The 19,961-nt window shown below is 41.7% G+C and overlaps 1 protein-coding gene across 1 annotated transcript; it reads right to left on the reverse strand.

Annotated features, from left to right (window-relative positions):
* Positions 1–3,889: 3,889 nt before the first annotated feature.
* LOC146784400 (gastrokine-1-like) lies at positions 3,890–12,923 on the reverse strand. The gene is made up of 6 exons (XM_085636337.1): positions 12,839–12,923; positions 10,916–10,969; positions 9,230–9,367; positions 7,616–7,726; positions 5,877–6,015; positions 3,890–4,160 (listed from the first exon to the last, which is right to left on the reverse strand). The coding sequence occupies exons 1-6, from the start codon at positions 12,848–12,850 to the stop codon at positions 4,066–4,068; spliced, it is 549 nt and encodes a 182-aa protein (XP_085492463.1). The 5' UTR covers positions 12,851–12,923; the 3' UTR covers positions 3,890–4,065.
* Between the last annotated feature and the right edge of the window lie 7,038 nt (positions 12,924–19,961).

The following is a 19,961-nucleotide window of genomic DNA, read 5'->3' on the forward strand; positions in this document are numbered from 1 at the left end:
TTGGAGATGGTCGTAGACCGAGTTTTAATTTTATCATGGCGTGTGCCTCCTGTCACAGCAGGGGTAAATGTATCTCTGGACTTTACCGATCCATTGGCAGTACCAGGACGGTCACTGGTCATAGGTCTTACTGATTCAGGGCGTCCTGGTGATCCCTGCACCCCCCCTCCTCGGCAGATGACAATAGAACCAAAGAATCTTGAGACTTTGTCCGGTGTAAGACCGGAGATCGAGCTTCGGCTATCCTGCCCATGGAGGACCTGTTCTCAAGGCGATGTCAAGGGATAGTCTCTTTTCAGTGAGTTCAATATCCTTGGCAAGAGCAGAGGACACTGTAACTAAAAAATTATCCAGAGTGCCCATTAACGCTCCTCCTGTGGGCTTTCTCATGTCTTTTGCGAGGCAGATTGGTGGAGATGCAGACATTATATATGGATGTAGTGCCTAACCTAGTGTCAACAGATAACAAAGTTGTTAAATATTAAATCCACGGACTGACCTTTAGCTTGGATGGTGCGTGAAAGAGACCAGGACCGTCCCGGCCTTGTCCGGTCTCGAACGGGCTTAAACGGGCCCGCCCTTGGCCTGGGCTTCGCCCGGCGCGTCCCGCGAAGCGGGCCTCAGCGTTACTTATACGCGCCTCCTGGCGCTGGCGCTGCGTCGGGATAACGCGCCGCCGCTGGGACAGCCGGGAATTGAAGTCCCTGGGCGGCGACGCTAAAAATTGCACTCGCTGGCACTCGCTGGCTTACTAGCTCCCCTTGACTCTTGGCGGTGGCGGCGTGGTCCGCAAAGAAGGTAAGTTCTGTTCCCCCCTGCTCCACCGGCCTCAGCATTACATATACGCGCCTCCTGGCGCTGGCGCTGGCGCTGCGTCGGGATAACGCGCCGCCGCTGGGACAGCCGGGCATTGAAGTCCCAGGGCGGCGACGCTAAAAACTGCACTCGCTGGCACTCGCTGGCTTACTGGCTCCCCTTGACTCTTGGCGGTGGCGGCGTGGTCCACAAAGAAGGTAAGTTCTGTAATTAAGTCATTTATGAAGCTCAATGTAGTGTTTAAACAAAAATGTATTTTAGTCAATGCATAATGATTGGTTTTCGTGTACTGTGATGCATTAGGTTTAAACGTGCACCATATTAAAGCCTGCACGTGTAGTTTGCATATTCATATATGAAATGTAATTAAATCAATGCTTATAAAGTGATTATAGAAATGTGTGTTTAAATGGTGTAAGTGCCTGATCGCATATACATCAAGGAGAAAGGCCTGTTTGTTTCTTATGTTAGCTAAATGTTGTAGGCTGAAATGATTTCCCTTGGTAAGGCTTTGGGTTTCAGGGATATTAGAAAATCTCAGAGAAGTGGAAAGTTTCTTGTTCCCATGTTTCTGTTGCAGGTGCAAGGATACCTAACTCGTTAGAGAAACTAACCCTTTGTTTTAGGGGTTAGGATGGCATGAGAAGCCAACACAGGAGTATACTGGAATGCAGGGATGATACTTTCGGTGGAGAAGGTGCCTGGGACCCAAGGTCAAGCTAACCGTCGTTGGATGAGATACAAGTTTCACTGGAAAAGCACTGGAAGAAGACCTGGTTGAAGAGGTGTGCCGGAGGGCGTGTTCTATGTTTTTGGGATTTTGAATTAGGGACAGTGCCCCGTGGGTTGAGAAGTTGAGGTTTAGATGGGAAGCTAGAAGGAGCATCTTAGAACGAGCTCTGACAAAGTGAGTGTACTTCTGCGGAAGTCTTCACTTCTGACACCTTTTTATCCTCTTGCCTAGGAAAGGAAAATGCTAAGTAGGGATGTCACCTTAGAGCTAGAGTAGGGATAGACAACTGATTTTCTTTTTTTTTTAGGTTAAGGACTTCTAATATAGAAATTGGAGCCGTTATTGCTTGCTTAATGATTCTTGAACTGACTATTCGTTTTATTCTGAGTCCGATGAGACTCCTGCGTAGACTTTTCTTTGTATTAGTGCCCATTTATTTCCTTAACCTCGTGCTGAGGTGCTTGTATATGCAGTTATTTTTGGCTTTGTAATAAATCCCTAATCATTTTAGATTCGGAGTCAGTGGTCCTTTTAGAGTTCAAATTCATTTTCCTTGATTATGTGTTAATGTTGGATTTCCTCCCCTCTACACTATTTAGCAGATAAAAAGATCCTGGCGACCTGAAAGGATTCTTGGTGATGGTAAGACAGATAAGAATACGGCTTTAACAAAACTGTTAGTTGAGTGGGAGACCCGAGACCCCAGCACACCGCTGCTTGCTGTAATGGGTATACATTTACCACCATACTGCATTTTAGTGACCATATCATGAGACTGGCTACTTCTCCCCTGGCCAAGGTAATATCTAGTCCACACTAAACCGCATATTTAGAAGCAGCTTTTACGGTGATTCTAAATACTCCCAATCTTGCCAAAAAATGCGGAGATGAATAAATTCAAAAAGAGATAGCCAAGGAGCACACAGTTTGGAAAGATGGGAGACCTGGATTAAAAATCTCAATTGCACCACTTTTAATTATGCTTATAAAAACACTGTATTATAAAGCTGGACAGTGCTCACAATGCAATGTATTTTCCCTGGGAAGGCCAGCCTCTTAGCCTTTCCATTAGAATGACTACAATGCTAGTTGCTGTCGATTACATAATATAGAAACGTAGAATCAGGAGACGTGGTTATATGTCAAGTATGCTAGTTCCATGGCTAAATCTGGACCCACTGGACCAGGTACTGTGGCAATATGTGGTTATTTGGAGGTATGTGTGGTAAATAATTTCTGATATTTATCATTGCTGTTTCAAAGAGCTTAAGGGCCTCATTACGAGTTTGGCGGTGCAGGAGCGGGACCACCCCACTCTCGCTCTACCAAACCCATGTAGGAACCGCCCGCCAGATCAGGAGTTTTCTTCTGGTCTGAAGGACGATTTTTTGGCGTTCTTAGGGATGTGCCTATGAAATAGGCACCGCAATGGTAACATCATAGGTAGTTCCTGCACAGCATGGACTGCTACATTCCATGCCGTGCAGGTACTGGGGTGCATGAACTCAGGGGCGCACATGTTTTGCCCCCCGTGTGCATCCACATGGCATGAGGCACCATTTGTTTCCTCTCCGCCACAGTTTTCATGGGTGGGTGAGCGAAAAATCGGAATATGCTTGGAGGGACTGCGGAGGTCCCGCCAACCATATTGCAACCTCAGGACTTCCGCATAACCACCAGGAAATGGCGGTTCCATGGCCGTTGTGACGGTTGGGGTGGTCCCAGGGTGGTCCGACCACCCTAGTCGTAATATGGCAGTCGGAGTCTGCCACCATGAGATGGCGGTTCGTGGACCACCAGACTCATAATAAGGGCCTAAGCCTATTTCATTTGGATGTCAGAGGTGTTCATATTCTAAACTTGTCTCTCAGTGTTAGCAAGAGCTAGCAGTCTAGGCTTACTTCAGGAGGTGGTAAAGGGATTAAAACTCAAATAGAGTATGAATAGTAATCAGACTGGCTAAATTCAAGTCTTCGGCTGAATTATATCCTCAAAGATTTTCTGATTTAAAGGATGAGGATTTAGAATGGAACCCCAGGAATGCACTTGCTCATAGCCTCCACACTCCCAAATAAACTTCTTCTGATGTCGACACTCGCCCAATGAGTATGCACACACGCAAAATGCCCTTTGAAGTGATAATGGAAAATGGCCACCCTATTTTAGTGGTAGATAGTACCATGCAAAAGTAGAGAGGGAGTCCTGTCTTAAGTTCTTTTGTGTGCTTTTAGGTGAAAGACCTGAGTTTTTCACAGATAAAACTCTCCATAATAAATAAAATAAAATAAACATATAAAATACAAGTTTCTTTTAGGCAAGTCAAATGAAAAACAGCATGCATAGTGTTCATAAAAGAAGTTTATTATAAATCGAAAGAGGTCAGGAACCCCCAAGGACGAATACATGAGTCAACAACATGCCCATCACATCAGAGAGGAAATGAGAGCAGAAAAACACAAGCAGCATAAAAATCATTTAGACCAGGCACAGTCTTTTTAAGGGGGCGGGGTTCAAGTTTAGCAGCCGGTGATGCGGCCACAGACGGTGATGCCCAGGATGTTCAGGATTCCGATACCAGTGCAGCCGCTGCGGTCCACGAACAGGCTGGTACCTTGAATAGAAGAAACAGCGGCCATTAGAAACAGGGCACGTGACTTCAGCATGATTTCACAGTGCACTTTGAAAGGGTGTGGCTATCTTTCATTCCATTCACCATTCCTACCATTTCATTTTGAGTTCAGATGGCTGCCTGTGCAAGTGCTTCTTTTGTTATGTTTGAGATATTTGGTGATGTAGCCAAATCTTCTTTTTACTGGTATATCTGAGAGAGGGCACCACCTAACAAATTCATATATTTAACTCAGTAAAAACACAACACAGTGTAGCCCATTGATGGGGCTTTACCAAGATTACACTCATGTAATGAGATATTCACTCACCTTAGTTTTGATGACATCACAATAGGCTTTGATAACACTAAAATATGTTTTCATTCTATAGTAATAGATATTGATGACATCACTAAATAAATTGAGATCATCCCAATAGGTGTAATAGGTTTTGAAGACATCTCATTTGAGGTTGAGGACTCGCAATAGGCATGGATGACACCACAGAAAAGTTTCCATAGCATTCCACTAGGCTTGAGAACATTCCCATAACCTTGGGGACCTCAGAATAGGTTTTAGGGAAATCACCAAATGTTTTTAAGTCATCCCAATTGTTTTATATGGCCTAAAAATTGGGTTACTGTTACCAGCATAGGTTTTCATCATCTGGATTTGACGGAGTATCCTGTCCACCAAGCTCTAAATAAGGCTGTTAATTTTTATATCGTGTTTCACACCACACGTTTAACATTTTATGGTCCTGTGAATAACTGGTGTCACTCCTAAGCAATTTAATGACAAAAAATGTTGCTTTGGCCTTGCCGTGATTGAAGCTTGTTTACCTAAGATGACAGCCTATGTCAGCATTGAGCATTTAACTAAATGAGCATTCTTGAGAGCTTTGCTATCTCACTATGTTTCAGTGACATCCCACTAAAGTTTAAAGACACCCAACTAGGATTTCAGCACATCTCAAGAGGTTTTCCGGGCATCAAAGTAGGTTTGGAAAAAATTTCAATAGCCAACCCAAAAAACATTGTAGACCGCAAACCAGCTGTAATAGTTTTGCAGACCTCACAATAGCTATTGAATTTATCATGAGAGGTTTAGAGTATAACAGTATAAAATATTTTGAAAATAAATGGCTATAGTATACTGTGTTGATTTCTTTAACTATAACTCTCTTTCATTTGAAACTATTTATAGCTAAAATATGTTTTTATATTCTTTTAAAAATATTTCAAAGATAATAAAAAGACATTTTAGCTATACGTATTTTCAAATGAAAGAGCGATATAGTTAAAGAAATCAATATTTTAAAAATATTTTCAAATAACGCATAGTAAAAAGATGTATGTATCTAAATGGACATCATTTTTCAGTGCCTCGTGAATCCATAGCTCCTGAGTTTCTTGTATGTTGGCTGCTTTAGAGACCTATTAATTTGAAATTCTGTGTATATTGGGTGTCTTTCAGTATAGATGCAGATTAGGATAACTGGAAGAATTTATCCAGACCCTGCAATTTAAGGGGCCATGTATTGAATGAAGTCAGAATAGGTTTTACAACCCAGCCAGATGTCATCAAACAAAGGGGCATGCTGGATAAATGTTGGTGATTGCTGATGATGTAAAATTGGGTAAGAGGACAGCTTTATACTTTTCAATGGATGGCCCCTTCAAGACATGAAAAGAAAGGAACTACAGGTTCTCCCTTACCTTGGATCTCCTGGGCGTAGTAGGTAGGCACGCCTTTGCACAGGGCCTCGACATGCTTCCCGAACTGAGCAACATTCTTGATTTTGTTCTGGGTGACGGTGTAAGTCAGCTCGCGTGGGTGAGACACGCCGGTAGCAGGCTAAGAGGGGAGGGGAAAAAAACTCCATTAATAAGAAGTACAAGAACTTTTCTGAATAGGTTAGAAAAACACGATAGGCTTCTGGAAGAGAACCATAGTGAAAAGACCCGGGGATATATTTACAAGGGGATAGGGCTTTAGTGACGTTGTTGTTTCGCTATGCCGTTCACCATATTTACAAAGTGACGTTAAGCCACTTTTTGTGGCCTAATTCTGCCTTGTAAATATGGCCCCTTTACACGCATTACTTTGCGTGAAAGGAGCGGGAAATGTATGTTGCCGTGAGCGTTCCACCACACCACCCATTGAGTTTTGACGCTACCCCTGATTTACACGATGTGTAAATCTGAGGCAGTGGCAAAAACTAATACCATGCAGTAGCAGCCATTAGAATGGTGAAACATGGAGAAATACTTTTATTTCTCCTCAGTTTTGCTTGTTCTATGTGTGCTGCAATCTGCAGCACACATAAAAAGAGCAAAACCTCATTAATGATTGTTTATGTGCTGAAATGTGTCCCTTTCTGAATAAAAACAATAATTAAATAATGACGATTTACTACTTTGCGTGCTGCAGAACGCAGCACACATAGAAGTAACAAATTGCCATTATTGATTGTTTATGTGAAGGAAGGGACACCTTCCTGCACATAAACAATCATTCCTTGCAACGCAGGCACCCTTGCATTATGCTGCAAGGGTGCCTGCTTTGACGCTAAGCAGCAAATTTTAGCGCCAGTGCTAGGGAAAACACAGGGGTGCACCGTATTTTTGTAAATACGGTGCATCCTGTGTTTTGGAAATGTTGGAGCGTGGCACTGCCAAATTTGGCACAGCTCCGCGCTTCGACATTTGCTTGTAAATATGCCCCTTAGTTCAGTGTCGGTGCTATAGACTATGGACCATACCATGACCATTGTGAGACAAGGCAGTGTGAGAATGATGTGCTTGTGCTAAGCCTGAGAAGTGAGCAATGGTGGGCATTACATGATGCTCAGACTGGTGGACAGTGTGAAAAGATGGCATTGGTGAACACTGGCAATACTACCACTCTGACATTTTCCCAGTGGGCTACAGGCTCTATAGGAGCTCTACAGCAGCCGGGACCAGCCATGCCACACAGCCCTTATCCAGCAGTGGCCTCCTGCACTATGGGGCTGTTTCTGGTGCCGGGCCCTGGAGAGCAGTGTGAAATGTGAACATTTGTGGGCACTGTGAGAAGCTGGCACTGATGGAAGCTCACATCGATGTAAAAGACGTAAGACCCCCCAAATGTATCCAATCCAATACTTTTAACAGCACAACATCTTCAGCTTATCTCCTCCCCAACACCTAGAGGCCTTTCAAATCCGGGAAAGCACCACAGAAGAGAACTCATATGAAGCAAGATCCTTTAATTTATTTTGAGATATCATTGCATTTTGGTACAAACTCTGTACACCATTCTTAGGGCATTTGTCACTGAACAGGGCTTGCCTCCTAAACCCTGCCTCCAATCAGCATGCTCCTGCAGCTACCAATACTGTGTATCTCCTAAAGGGAGGTCTGAGCATGTCCCTTGTTCAAGGGTCCTACTGCCTCCTCTACGCTCCTGTCAGTACCTTCTTCTCATGGGACACGGTTCCAAGTTGAGCCAGGCTTGGCACGACAGCTTTGTTCATCCTTGACACCACGCAGGCCCTCTTGTGGAACAGTCTGGCTGCAAAAAGGCCCTTGAAAACAAAGCAGGAAATAAGTTATAATGAACCAAGATCCGTACACTTTTCACACAGCTATCTTCCAACACACCCTGGCCAGAAATCCTTACATGTATGAAAGGGCTGCTTAGAGTTCATTCGGTATTTACTCTGCTCCTTTCTGGCGTGTGTCCAGTGTATTATAAAAGGTAGGAATGCAGTCTATTGTGTAAAGTACTACGAGTAGTTGAGGTCAATGTTTCAAGAGTATGTAGTTATAAATGCTTTAACTATTTGAACATAATTAGTAAAACTGTAATGTAGTGCTAATTCAACAGTAATGACGGTATAGGTTGCTATATTCTCACTTCTGGACTCACAAGGAGTTGGGGGGTTATACACGCGGGGAACCAGGATCTGGGATTCCGCCCAGTATCCCTGACCATAAATCCAGCCATTGAAGTTATAGCACCAAAATGGGGACTATCTGGGAGGTAGGTGAAAATATGTATGTATTAAGCTGGGACAATTCTGGCGACATTTGCCACCTCCTATGAGCACCTGGTTAATGTCATGAGGGAAGCTGTTGAGGATTGAGGAGGAGGTTGGGGGGGCAGAGGCCTTGCCAGAGTGTGGCCTGGGTATGGGATTTTTGTCTTCTCTGCCAGCGATACTATAGGGGTACCCATATGTCATACTCGGAATGGGACCTTGGTGGTTCTTAATGTATTGGCCTCCAAAGGCAGTACTACTAATAGTGGGACCATTGAACTGCTGGTGCATTAAAATAATAGACAATGATTGCTTAGCAGGTGGATCCCAAGGTACATGCTCCTTAAATCATATGACTCTACTCCATGAGTTATAAATATTTACTTCATGGATAGTCATACGTTTCATATATGGTCATATATGCTTACATACCAATGGAATTGGCACATGTTCATCAATAGGTACTGAAGGGTGAGCGAAATTAATTCTTTTTACTTAATTTCATGAAGTTTCTAAACTGAGGAATCTTTCAAAGTTTTGTGCACATGAAAAACAGTTGTTGTGAAAATAAATCCTACAGAAAAAAATCTTTTGGGACAATTTTTTTCTTTTAAAAGGGGGTTTTGCTGATATTTTGAACAGCAGAAACTACTTTTGTAAATGTATGTATGGTTTTTAAACCTCACAACGTCCACAAAGTTTTCAAAGTTTATCAAAAGTAGTTTATGATGTTTGTGGGAAAATCTGCACACAATTCAGGTGAATTTGAAGTTTCTGAAAAAGGTTCCACTTCAAGGAAGAGAAGGCACAATTGGTGCCACTCAGTTGGTGCCAGGGTTTGCAGAAACCTCATGAACTCTTTCACAGAACTTGCTTTTTGGAAAACGATTTATGGTCCTTGTTTTTTCCTGGAAGGTTGTGGCCTATAAACATGAGTGTGCTCTCAAAGAGTTAGACATAATGAATGGCTCCTTATATGGATTGATGCTCCTTAAAGGAATGTGTGCAATAGTTCCTGAATGGACGTGCGTGGCCAGATATACTCACTCTGTTGTAGTCCCAGACAGAATTCCAGGAGTTCAACCCATTGTAGTTGTTGATGTTGGCGACGTTGTCATGGTTATCAATGTTCACTGTCTGGTGGGTATCCCCTCCGACATTTCCTTGGTTGGATATGTGGATGTCCTGGTGGAAGCAGACATGGGAATAGTTGGTCCTAGCTCTATATTTATATCAACGATTGATTAAAAAAAGATATGTACTCTAACCTATCAATACTGCAGACGATTTAAAAAACGTGCGCAATTAACAATTTTTTTAATGAAAAAATATGTCTAACTGATGGAAATTTATAAGTAAGTTACACCTAAATTGTGATTAAGACACAACATCTCGAAGAAAATTCTTAATGCCCTTTGTGTTCAGATGCATGTTTTAAGCAAAAACATGTATGAATATCAGAGAGCCATGAATCCCCAATTTCTAAGCATCATGTATTGGTCATTTTGTCTATTATCTTGTCAATTGTGTCAGATTCTTCCGACCACCTATGTTTGTGTCTTTATATCATCCAGCAGTAGAGTGGCTTGGCCCTACTGGCCTTTGTGCTCGGCACTAACATTCTGGTAGGCAGAGTGGAGTCACTATATCATACTTTCGGTAGAAGAGAGACTAATTCTCGCCCAACCCCCGCAATAAGCTGAGGTGGAAATCCAAGACATGAAGCTGGTACCTTCCACCTGAAAAACTGTGCTAGTGATATTAAATTGATATTTAATATTAGGGGTTTCATTTTACACTACGGCTGTGCAAAAAAACCCATGCTGGAGCTTTGTGTTCCTGTGTTTATCATTGTGCTCTTTAGGCCATAAATGACGGTATCTCGCTTGGAATTTGCCTTCAGATTTTCCCTTAGTCACTGATGGATAGTAAAATAGAATGCAAAAATTAAAATGAGAAATGAGTGAAAAAACACAGTGGTGCACACTATGCCTAGCTTTTTTTATTTTAAAGTTTAAATCAGTTGTATAAACTGTGCGACAGCGTGGCATAAATGGTACTTTCATGGAGTAGCTGTTGCGCCTCGTTTAGCTCTGAAGTTCAAATGACGTCCCTGGTGTTCTCCATTGTGCTGATGATGCTGGGACCACACCATATTATTTAACACCGGATCAGTGTAAACCCATAGCCACCGAAACCCCATGCAGGTTGATGTAGCTCGAAGCACATCATAAGTATCTAGGAGCCGATTCACAGAACTAATCTGAGACAAAATCCTAAACTTACTACTTTTGGTATTCATAGAAGGCATTTAATAGTAGTAAAGTTAGGATTCCTAACTTTACTACTACGAAACTGAGACAAAATCCCAACTTTACGACTTTCCGTATTCACAAAAGGGATTTAGTAGTAGTAAAGTTAGGATTCCTAACTTTACTATTACTAAATCCCTTTTGTGAATACCGAAAGTAGTAAGTTTAGGATTTTGTCTCAGATTAGTTCTGTGAATCGGGCCCTAGTTTTTATAGCTCTCTTTGATTCAAAATGTTTTAATGAAGTGCATAATGTTAATATTATAGAGAGAAAATTGATACTAATTTGGGCAAGGTCAAAGGAAATAAATGCTGGCCAATATTAAAACCTGAGCATTCCACGTAAATGCTAACCGTGCGTGGTTGATCTAGTGAGCTATCATTCAGACACAGTAAGTGAAAATGTAGAAAAAGGACTTACATCATTAGCAAGTGACTGAGTTAGGAAGACTCCCAAAAGGGCAGCGGCCAGCACCTGAAATTGGATGTAGATAGTGGTAATGCCATCAGTAAACACAACTGATCAATATGTATTACATCAGACATAACTCCAAAATGGAAGCAGCTAATTTACAGTACAGTGTAAAAAAAAATTATAAGAACCTTTTATTGGGTCAATCACAGTTTGCCACATAATACAAAAAAATAACTTGCCCTGGAACATTCCAAGTCAGTAACATGCAACTAAATAAAGGTCCTCTAAAGCGCTTTCATGAAATCAGAACATTATGATGTCAGGAGATTTGAAAACTGAGGAATATTAGCCTCTTAAATTAAGAACTGAACAGTATCAGTTGCTTAAATAAAAATAATTAAAATAATAAAAAAATAAATGACAAATTCAAAGATTACAGCTACCACACAGTGCCTTGTGATCTTATTGAAGGGAGACACACCTGCGATACACTTGCTTTGTCTGAGAATGACCCCATTCTTTATTGATGTCTCAAAAACTACTTATGTTCACACAAAGAATGTGTTCTATGTAGAAATTCCCAGGATATTTTGAAGTTCACATTTGAGCAAACAAAATATATTGAGCTCCCGACCCCTCCTTCCCAAATCCACTCCTTCCTCCTGTTGTCAGACATCTTATACAGAGTATTTTACTTTATAACATTCAGAAATCTTTACTTTTAATTTACGAAGAGTGGCCTTTCAGGGTCTGCCTCCATGAAGCGCAGCCTTGACCTTTAAAACCTCCATACCACTTCCAGCCAAAGGCAGCCATTTTCAAAGCAAGGTATTTAAAATGTTTTCAGGAAATGGATGGCAGAAAGGCTTGAGGTGTTTTTATCAAGATAGATTAGTAAATGTGTAATTTGTTCATAGGGTTAATATAAACAAAACAGGCATCTAAGCTGTGCTGGGGGAGAACAGCAAACGCTTTAGTCGTTCACCCTATATACCCACTATGCAGATGCCTCAGTAGTTTTTCCCTTGTGGCCCTCAGTGAGGCCATGTTCAATTTCTGAGTAGAGCCAAAGGCGTGCCCTTGATCCCATGAGAGACAGCACACATTCTATAGAGTTCATCAGAGGGGACACAGGCAAAAGACAGGTTCAACACAAAGTTTGTTTGGCCACAAATCATATTTGACATACATTTAAAACCTTAGGTGAAACCCTACTTCTATAGCCCCACCAGCCAATGCCAATGTGTCAAGGAAGTCAGCTGCACGTGCTTGAATGTCAACCCCAAATGAAGCTTTCATTGTTTTCAAGGGCCTAACCAAAGGGTCAACTGTTAATTTGAGAGAAGAAAATGCAAAGTAGAGTGACAGCACTGTGGCCCATGAACAATTCTAAACTGTACAAACCCTCAGAGATTAGCAATGGAAAGCCAGGAAGCTTTACCAAACAAGCTAACCCTCATTACTAACAAGTAACGCCTGAACCCAAAGCTTGCTCTATTATCCTTTTTTTCATTACGTGAACACTAGATACCTAAAACTGCTTTTACGCCAGGCCTAAAATGCACATATATATTTCAGATCTGTTTGTCATTTAAAAAGATTGAAAACAGCACTTCCCATCGGAACATGCATATTCCAGAATATATTCAGTAATTCTATCTCAAGCTAAAAATATTAATTATTTGTACACAAAAACACGTAAGTTGAAACTCGTCCCCAAACACCTCACAGGTGTCACATTCCTGGAAGCCCAATTAGCACATCCAGCTTAAACATTGAAAGTAAATGTTAACTGACAACATTGTGCACATTTACACGTAATTAGGGAGTGGGAAAATTTGCACAAATGTACAAGTAATTTAAAATTGGGTAAATTTGCACAGAAAGGCCTTGCATTATTCAAAGAAGGAGGCGAAAAGTCATACTTACGAGTGTCTTCATTGTGAGTCCTGAAGTGCGCAGCTAGACTGATACCTGTCAGTAGCACCCCTTTATATATGTGAACTCTATTAGCAGGTGTGGCCAGCTGGGAGGCTGCCTTGTGCTGGAACTACTCCATATCAGAATTACATGCTACAGTAAGTAGATTAGTTTATCTCTTTCCAGCATTAAGCCAAATTAGTCATCTGGTTTCCTTCCAATAGGTAATCACTGATTAAAAGTGCTCTCGATTTGGTCTTGAATAGTGAATCTTTAGCGATTGAGTCAATTAGATAGAGCTGCGCCCTTTGACGCAGAACCCTGTGTTTGAGGTTATAGTATGACAGGGTTGGACGTTCTCTGAAGTACTCTAAATCCACAACAAAGAAGTGAGGAGAACGTTATTGTACTAAGTGCAGCAAATATTCCAGTTTCGTCTATGTCAAGATATGGTCCATTTCTTTGATTGCTAATAGGTCATCCTTTAAGGGATATTTGAGAATGGGAAAGATTCAATAAGGCGTAAGAGAAGCGCTGCTGTTGTAAGTAGAACTACTACTCCTATTTCAGTACTTACAACAGCAGCGCCTCTGACACCTCTCTTTCATTTTAGTAAACATTCTGCAATCTCAAAATCCCCTAACAGATCACTTAATAGCAATCAAAGAATGCATTAGCAAGTTGACATGGATGAAGGGCAGAACTTTTATTGCATTTAATATAATAGTTTGATTTATGATCAGCTAGCACTTAAGTGTTAAGGTAAGTACATATATGCAAGTATAGATTTTCCCTAGATTTGCTATACTTAACTTCACATATCTGTATCTTGAAAATATATTTGTATTCAAGGTACGTAGATGTGGAATTAAGAAAAGTAAATGTATACCTTACTATACATGCATTCACAATATTTTAGTAGCCGATATTCTGTCTATGAATTTTTGGGCACCCATTGTTTTCTGCTCAGGATGCTCCCCTACTACCCCAACAGAAAAGGACGGGTTACAAGTCTTGCCTTTTCACCTGAATATCTTGATTTCAAACATCCTCTACCTTTTCAGAGATGAGCAAGTGTCACCTGATAAAGGAATTTATCTTTGAAGCAGACCAGTTGTACAAGATATACATTCCTAAATATCACACATGCAGCCTCATAGTCAGCACAAGAGGACAGCTGAAGTCAGCATAACACATTAAGAATGTAAGTAATCCCACAGGGATGGCATAGTGGGGAAAAAACCTCAAAAGCTGAGGGCCTGATTATGATGTCAGTGGGACCGTCACTGGCAGGTCGTCGGTGGTGGTCCCACTAACATCCAGATTAGCTGTCCGACCGCCACATTACATGAGATGGAGAACGATCAATCAGAAAGATAAGGGACAAACCAATCAAGCACTTTGTTAATAATACAAAGGGTGATAAGGGAGGCTATCAGGATGGAGCAATTAATGGTATGAAATGTAGTTGAGAGATCTAGATTATACGTCTACATAGAGGAAGTTAAGAAGGTCTGAAGTAATGCAATTTGGCTACATAAGAGATAAAAAAAGGTCTGAATGGAGTGGAGAGTTCTGAAATATGATTCCAGGGGATTTAATGGGCTGTGAGAGGAGGATGTTCCCAGGGTTTGGGGAAGAAAGGAGTTTGGGAAACCAGAAGATAGTTCGACAGGGCTGATGGTAGTGGTGTGGGTTGTTGTGGGGGTAAGGCCCCAGCCAACTTAAAGCATTGACAGTAGCTGCCTGAGCTGAGGGAGTTGTTGAATGGAGAGGTCAAGAAAGACTGCATTTTTGATGAGAGAGCTGAGCATTTGACAGACTGGTCACTGAGATGGTAAGATGGTGTGCAAGAAAAGTTGGCAGACTTAATTGCAGGCATCAATTGAAGGAATAGTTTGATTATGTGAATGCGAGGGAGAGGAAAACGTTCAGAAAAGGGGCGAGATGGCGAGAGTAGTCCTGATTTTGCAATTTTAAAAGAGAAGTAAGAGGTAAAGCTTGAGGCAAAGAAAGGAGACTCGGTGAGGGATGTGCAAGCTGTGAGGAGAAGGAAGTTAAAGGTGTGGTTACGTTGTTCAATATGTGAGCATGGACAGGAGATAATGTTTAGAACGCAGTCAGTCTTAGCTTTGTTTGGTGCCACTGTGAGCTTCTTCAAGGGAATTTTTGTAGTCACCCAAATGCTCAGGATGTGGTTGGCACCATTTGCATATGAGCACATGCATTTTAGTTTTCAATGATTGGATGCTGGGAGTATTCAACTGCTGTGGGCAGGGTCAAACAGGATGAAGGTACATAAAGGATAATGTTAGGTGAATGGCGCTCCCAGTGTGTAATTGAAATTGCTAAGAGAGGTGGATGGAAGCAATGTTTTGAGATTGTTGTCTGTAGTTTGTTTTTGATCTTGATCTTTTTTGTAAATATTCGGGTGTGAAATGGTGAATGACGTGTATGACAGTATGTTCCCAAAAAAAAGGATCAAACCTGAGTGAGGAGTGGGCTAGGGCAGTATTTCCCAAACATTTTAGAACCATGACTCAAAAATATTCGCGACCCATCTAGCTTTAATGGACATGAGGTGGGCGTTTTTTAATCCAACTAAAGCATCGTGTGGAGTGCACTATCATTTACAGACAACATGTTTTGCATTGAAATGGCCACTAAAGTTGCACAGGCATAGAGTTTTACTGATAAAACAATATTACACACGAATGAGAATGTGTGGAAATCGGGCTTCAGTGAATATTGATTATTTGCACCTCACCAAGTTAAAATGTCTTTATTTGTTTTGATCCTAGTACAATCTTTGTTTCCATCACACTTCAGAATTACAAACATTAGTACTTCATTTTTGCTTTGGGAACTGCTGAACATGTACAGTTCATTTACGGATATTTACATTTTGTTGTGTGTTGTGCAAAAAATGACACCCTATAACTTTCCTTTCACATTTCATGTACTCCAGCAAGATTATCATATCATTCATTTTACTTTTCTTTCTCTGACTACAAAGTGAGAACCGTTTGTAAACACCAAATCACATGTTAACGATAGAAGTAACAATGTTGTCAGCAAACATAACCTACATTTGAACTCTGTCACTGAAGCAGCAAATGTGAGAAGATAAATACAAGAGTTTAAAAGCATGTTTACCTATTGCTTGAACCACCAAAAAACGTCTGGCGACCCACCAGAGGTTTGCGACCCACAGTTTGGGAAACACTGGCCTGATAGAATTGACACGTGTCACTGCCATATTATCCGTATTTTACCTGGTATTATGTTAACATTTATGTAGCTATTTCATAATAATTCTTGGTGTATGTGTATGCAATTAATAAGTGTAGACGCTGTGAAAGTTAGGTTGGCATCTGTGCCGCCATTTTACCGTCAGTAGACGTAATTTTGTATTATGATCGAAACTGCTACCTGATCATTTACAAGAAATGGTCCCTGGTAAGTTTTGTTTCTTAAATGCTGAATCTTGGTTTCTTTAGCTTGCAAGTGATCTCATTAACTCATGCCTTTCCCGTTAGACAAGGCCTTCTTCCACCTACTTGGTGAGGAGGATTAGCCAGACGACCTTGGGCAGTAGATAGCTTGTGCCTGGCTGTGGAATCAAAACTTATGTTCTGTGCCCCCATTGTATTATGACACCAACCAGTGTTTTTCCATAGTGGGCGGGTCTGTGTGGGCTACACAACATACATAATGTAACTTTATGCTTGTTAAAGTCAGTCCCTCGACAACCATCATATAGGGCTGGTCAGACTGAACTCTGCTGCAGTGTACTTTGTGAATAAATGAGTTTGATTGCTTTCTCCACTGAGTCGTCGACTCTTCATTACTTGGAAGGCTAAAGGAGTTCGAGAGTGACCCGGGTGACCCTAGTTGGGTCACTTCCTTCAGGCCTAGGGTCCAGAGCAGGAGGGCCTACTTAAAAGATACCACCGAGGACCTTAATCTTCTCAACGATATGGATTTTACCCGGATGAGGAATGTTTGGTGGGATTAGACATAGAATCCCTGTACACCAATATTCCTCAACTTGAAACCCTGAGGGTGGTAGAGAAGCTTCTCTTTGAACATGACTGGCAATATCAGACCCCCAGACCCTTTATTTTACATCTGGCTCAGTTAGAACTCACGAGAAATTTCTTTGAGCACAAGGGTGTTTATTACTTACAAACCCATGGTACATCAATGGGGAGTGCATTCACACCTAGCCTAGCGGGTCTGTATGTATCAGCCTTTGAGCACAAACATATCTTTGATGCAGGAAACCCATGGACACCTAACTTTCATGTCTGGAAACGGTTTCTAGATGATGTCCTCCTCATTTGGAGAGGCAATGAAGCATCTATAAAAGATTTTATGGGATGGCTTAATAGTCAAAATCCTTTTTTACATTTTACTACTACCATCACCAAGGACGACCTTCCCTTTTTGGAGTTAGTGATTTTTTCGTATGATGGTAAACTGTCCACAAGAGTATATCACAAACCCACAGACAAGAATGGCCTACTTCACTTTGGGAGTTTTCATCCCAAATCCCTCAGGGAGAATATCCCTGTGGGACAGTTTCTGAGTCTCCGCAGAAACTGTTCTGAACCAGAGAATTTCAGGGAAGAAGCAGCCCTCCTCACTGAAAAACTTAATGACAGAGGCTACCCAAAGCAAGGAAGGCCCATAAACGAGCTTGGAATTGTCACAGGGAGGCATTGTTGGAGAAAGTAGAGAGACCGATGAAGAACAATACTATCTGTGTCACCACATTTAACACATCTTTCACAGCAATAAAATGCATCATTTAAAAACATTAGCGTATATTGACCTCCAGCGGCCTCCATCTTGACAAACCTTTATTCTCTTTTAGGAGAGGCCAAAACATCAGGGACCAGCTGGTGTATTTTCGAACACAAAACAACACCCGGGGGGCTTCTCGGGTGGTTGGGAATCTTGCGCCTGTCTTAGGCCACACACGGTGTGGCTCGTGTGACGTGTGCAGATTGACTAAAAACAGTAATGACGTGGATGTGGGCTTGAATCACCCTTGGCAACAGCGAGTACACACAAATTGCAATTCCTCTAATGTCATCTACATAATCAAGTGTCCTTGTGAATTGATTTATGTGGGAATGACATATAGAAATGTTAAAGTCAGGATAATGGAGCACAGGAGCAATATCAGCTGTGCCAAGACCAACACACGCCTTACAGCACACTATGTGGAGAAGGGCCATACGGTAGAGGACATATACTTGACAGTTTTGGACAAACCTTTTATCTCATCTACCACAAGGGATCCGTCATATGCCCTTTTTATACGTGAACAGAAATGGGTTTACCGTATTAAAAGCCATGAGATAGGGCTTAAGGATGACATCCCCTGGACAGCTCTGGGGAGGAAATAGACCTTAACCCTTCATCTGGGCCAGGCCTTGAGTATCCGCCTCCTTTTAGGGGACAGTTCCTTTCTGACTGAGTACTCATAAAGTCTGTAAGATCAAAAGGATCTTGATATAACCCTTCTCTAATATACCTATGGTACTCTTTCACAGAATATTACTCTAATGACGGGATTCCGAAATTTCTGATGAATACAATACTGTGGAGTAACGCACGTTTTGTTCCTTGAGCAACGAAATTGCTAGAAAACACCTTGAGGTCGGTTATACATTTAGTACCAGGCGTCTTTTTTGCGTAAATACACATACTAAGTATCCCCTCCATACATTTATAAGTACAATTAGAGGTATGATTCAGGTAACGACGGTGCTAGTAGAATGGCATAGTTGTTGTCAATCAAGCCTAAAACCCCGCCCCACTCCCCACCACGCATTCTCGACCTTCCGATGATTACATCCGGCACGTAACAATGCCAGGGTCAGCGGTCTGGACTCTAGACTCTGGTAGTGGCGAGGTACACATGACGACACACTTGTGTCATGTGATGGGAAGTAAATGCTTATTAAATAACTCGGGTTACCAGGAACCTGGGTTTCTACACAGCACCCAGAGAGACTGACAATAGTGGCGGTGCACCACCCTTGATGAAGTAAGAAGTAGGAGGGGTGTAACTTTGTCTTCTTGAGACACTAGATAGAGGGCGTTATCACAATATGCTTGATAAATATGAGCAGTGTTACGAGTTCCATTACTTTATTATTTTGACACCAGGCGAGCGATTGTTCATGTGGCTTGCTTATCAAGCCTACGGATTTTACTCTAGACGGATCCAGCATCCGAAGGTACACAGACCCAGCATGCTGTGGTTGTTACCACTAGATGTCCTGAGGCATGAGTTGGTGTTGGGTTGCGAGTAACAGGGTACTTTTATCGACATCATGTATTATCGATCTTAGTATTTTAAGACATCACCCTAGTGAATAGTACCCCGCAATTGTTAAACCTAGTATGAATATGTATTCAATGTACATTGATCTTCTTCACAGAGTGTGTCTACGGCGGGTCGCCCTCTACTCCAGTGCCAGTTTTAGCATTCACCTAAATAAACTCGGTAAGATGGACACAGTGATGTACCATTTTGGACCGAGATAGACTACACATACTTATATGCTTAAAACTATGAGTACGATGTGGGGAAGGGTGCCTCGATATCTCTTTTAGTGTGTTGTGGTGTTCATCATTATCAACATGTGTGTATATATATAGCACGCTATTTGCATGAAATAATGTTACCCACAAAGTGTGTGCGTGATATATACGATTGGTAGGGCCACTGATTGCCCGAATGTCTTTAAAAAGGGTGAATTATTCGCTACTTTTGAAACACCCTAGTCGCACCAAATGGGTTGTTTTTAATGTAGTGGAGCACTGTGAGCACAAAAACTTTCACCGTATATTTATGTCTATATGGTCTGTGTTTTGGGCAGTTTGTTTTCACTGTTTTTATGTTTCTATTCACTGTTACCATTGGATGAGTAAAGTTACCGAAAGCTCCAGAATTACAGGTGGAGTAGTTCCCGGTATAGGGGGTTTACTAGAGTGGTTTTGATAGGGAAAGCAGCATAGGGATCCGGTTTAGTCCTTACGAATGCCGGAAAAGAGCCTAAAACCGGCAGAAACATGTTGACCTCTATGCAGAACGGAGGGGTGGTGAGTACCT

Source organism: Triturus cristatus, chromosome 11, assembly GCF_964204655.1.
Source record: "Triturus cristatus chromosome 11, aTriCri1.1, whole genome shotgun sequence".
Classification (NCBI taxonomy): Eukaryota; Metazoa; Chordata; class Amphibia; order Caudata; family Salamandridae; genus Triturus; species Triturus cristatus.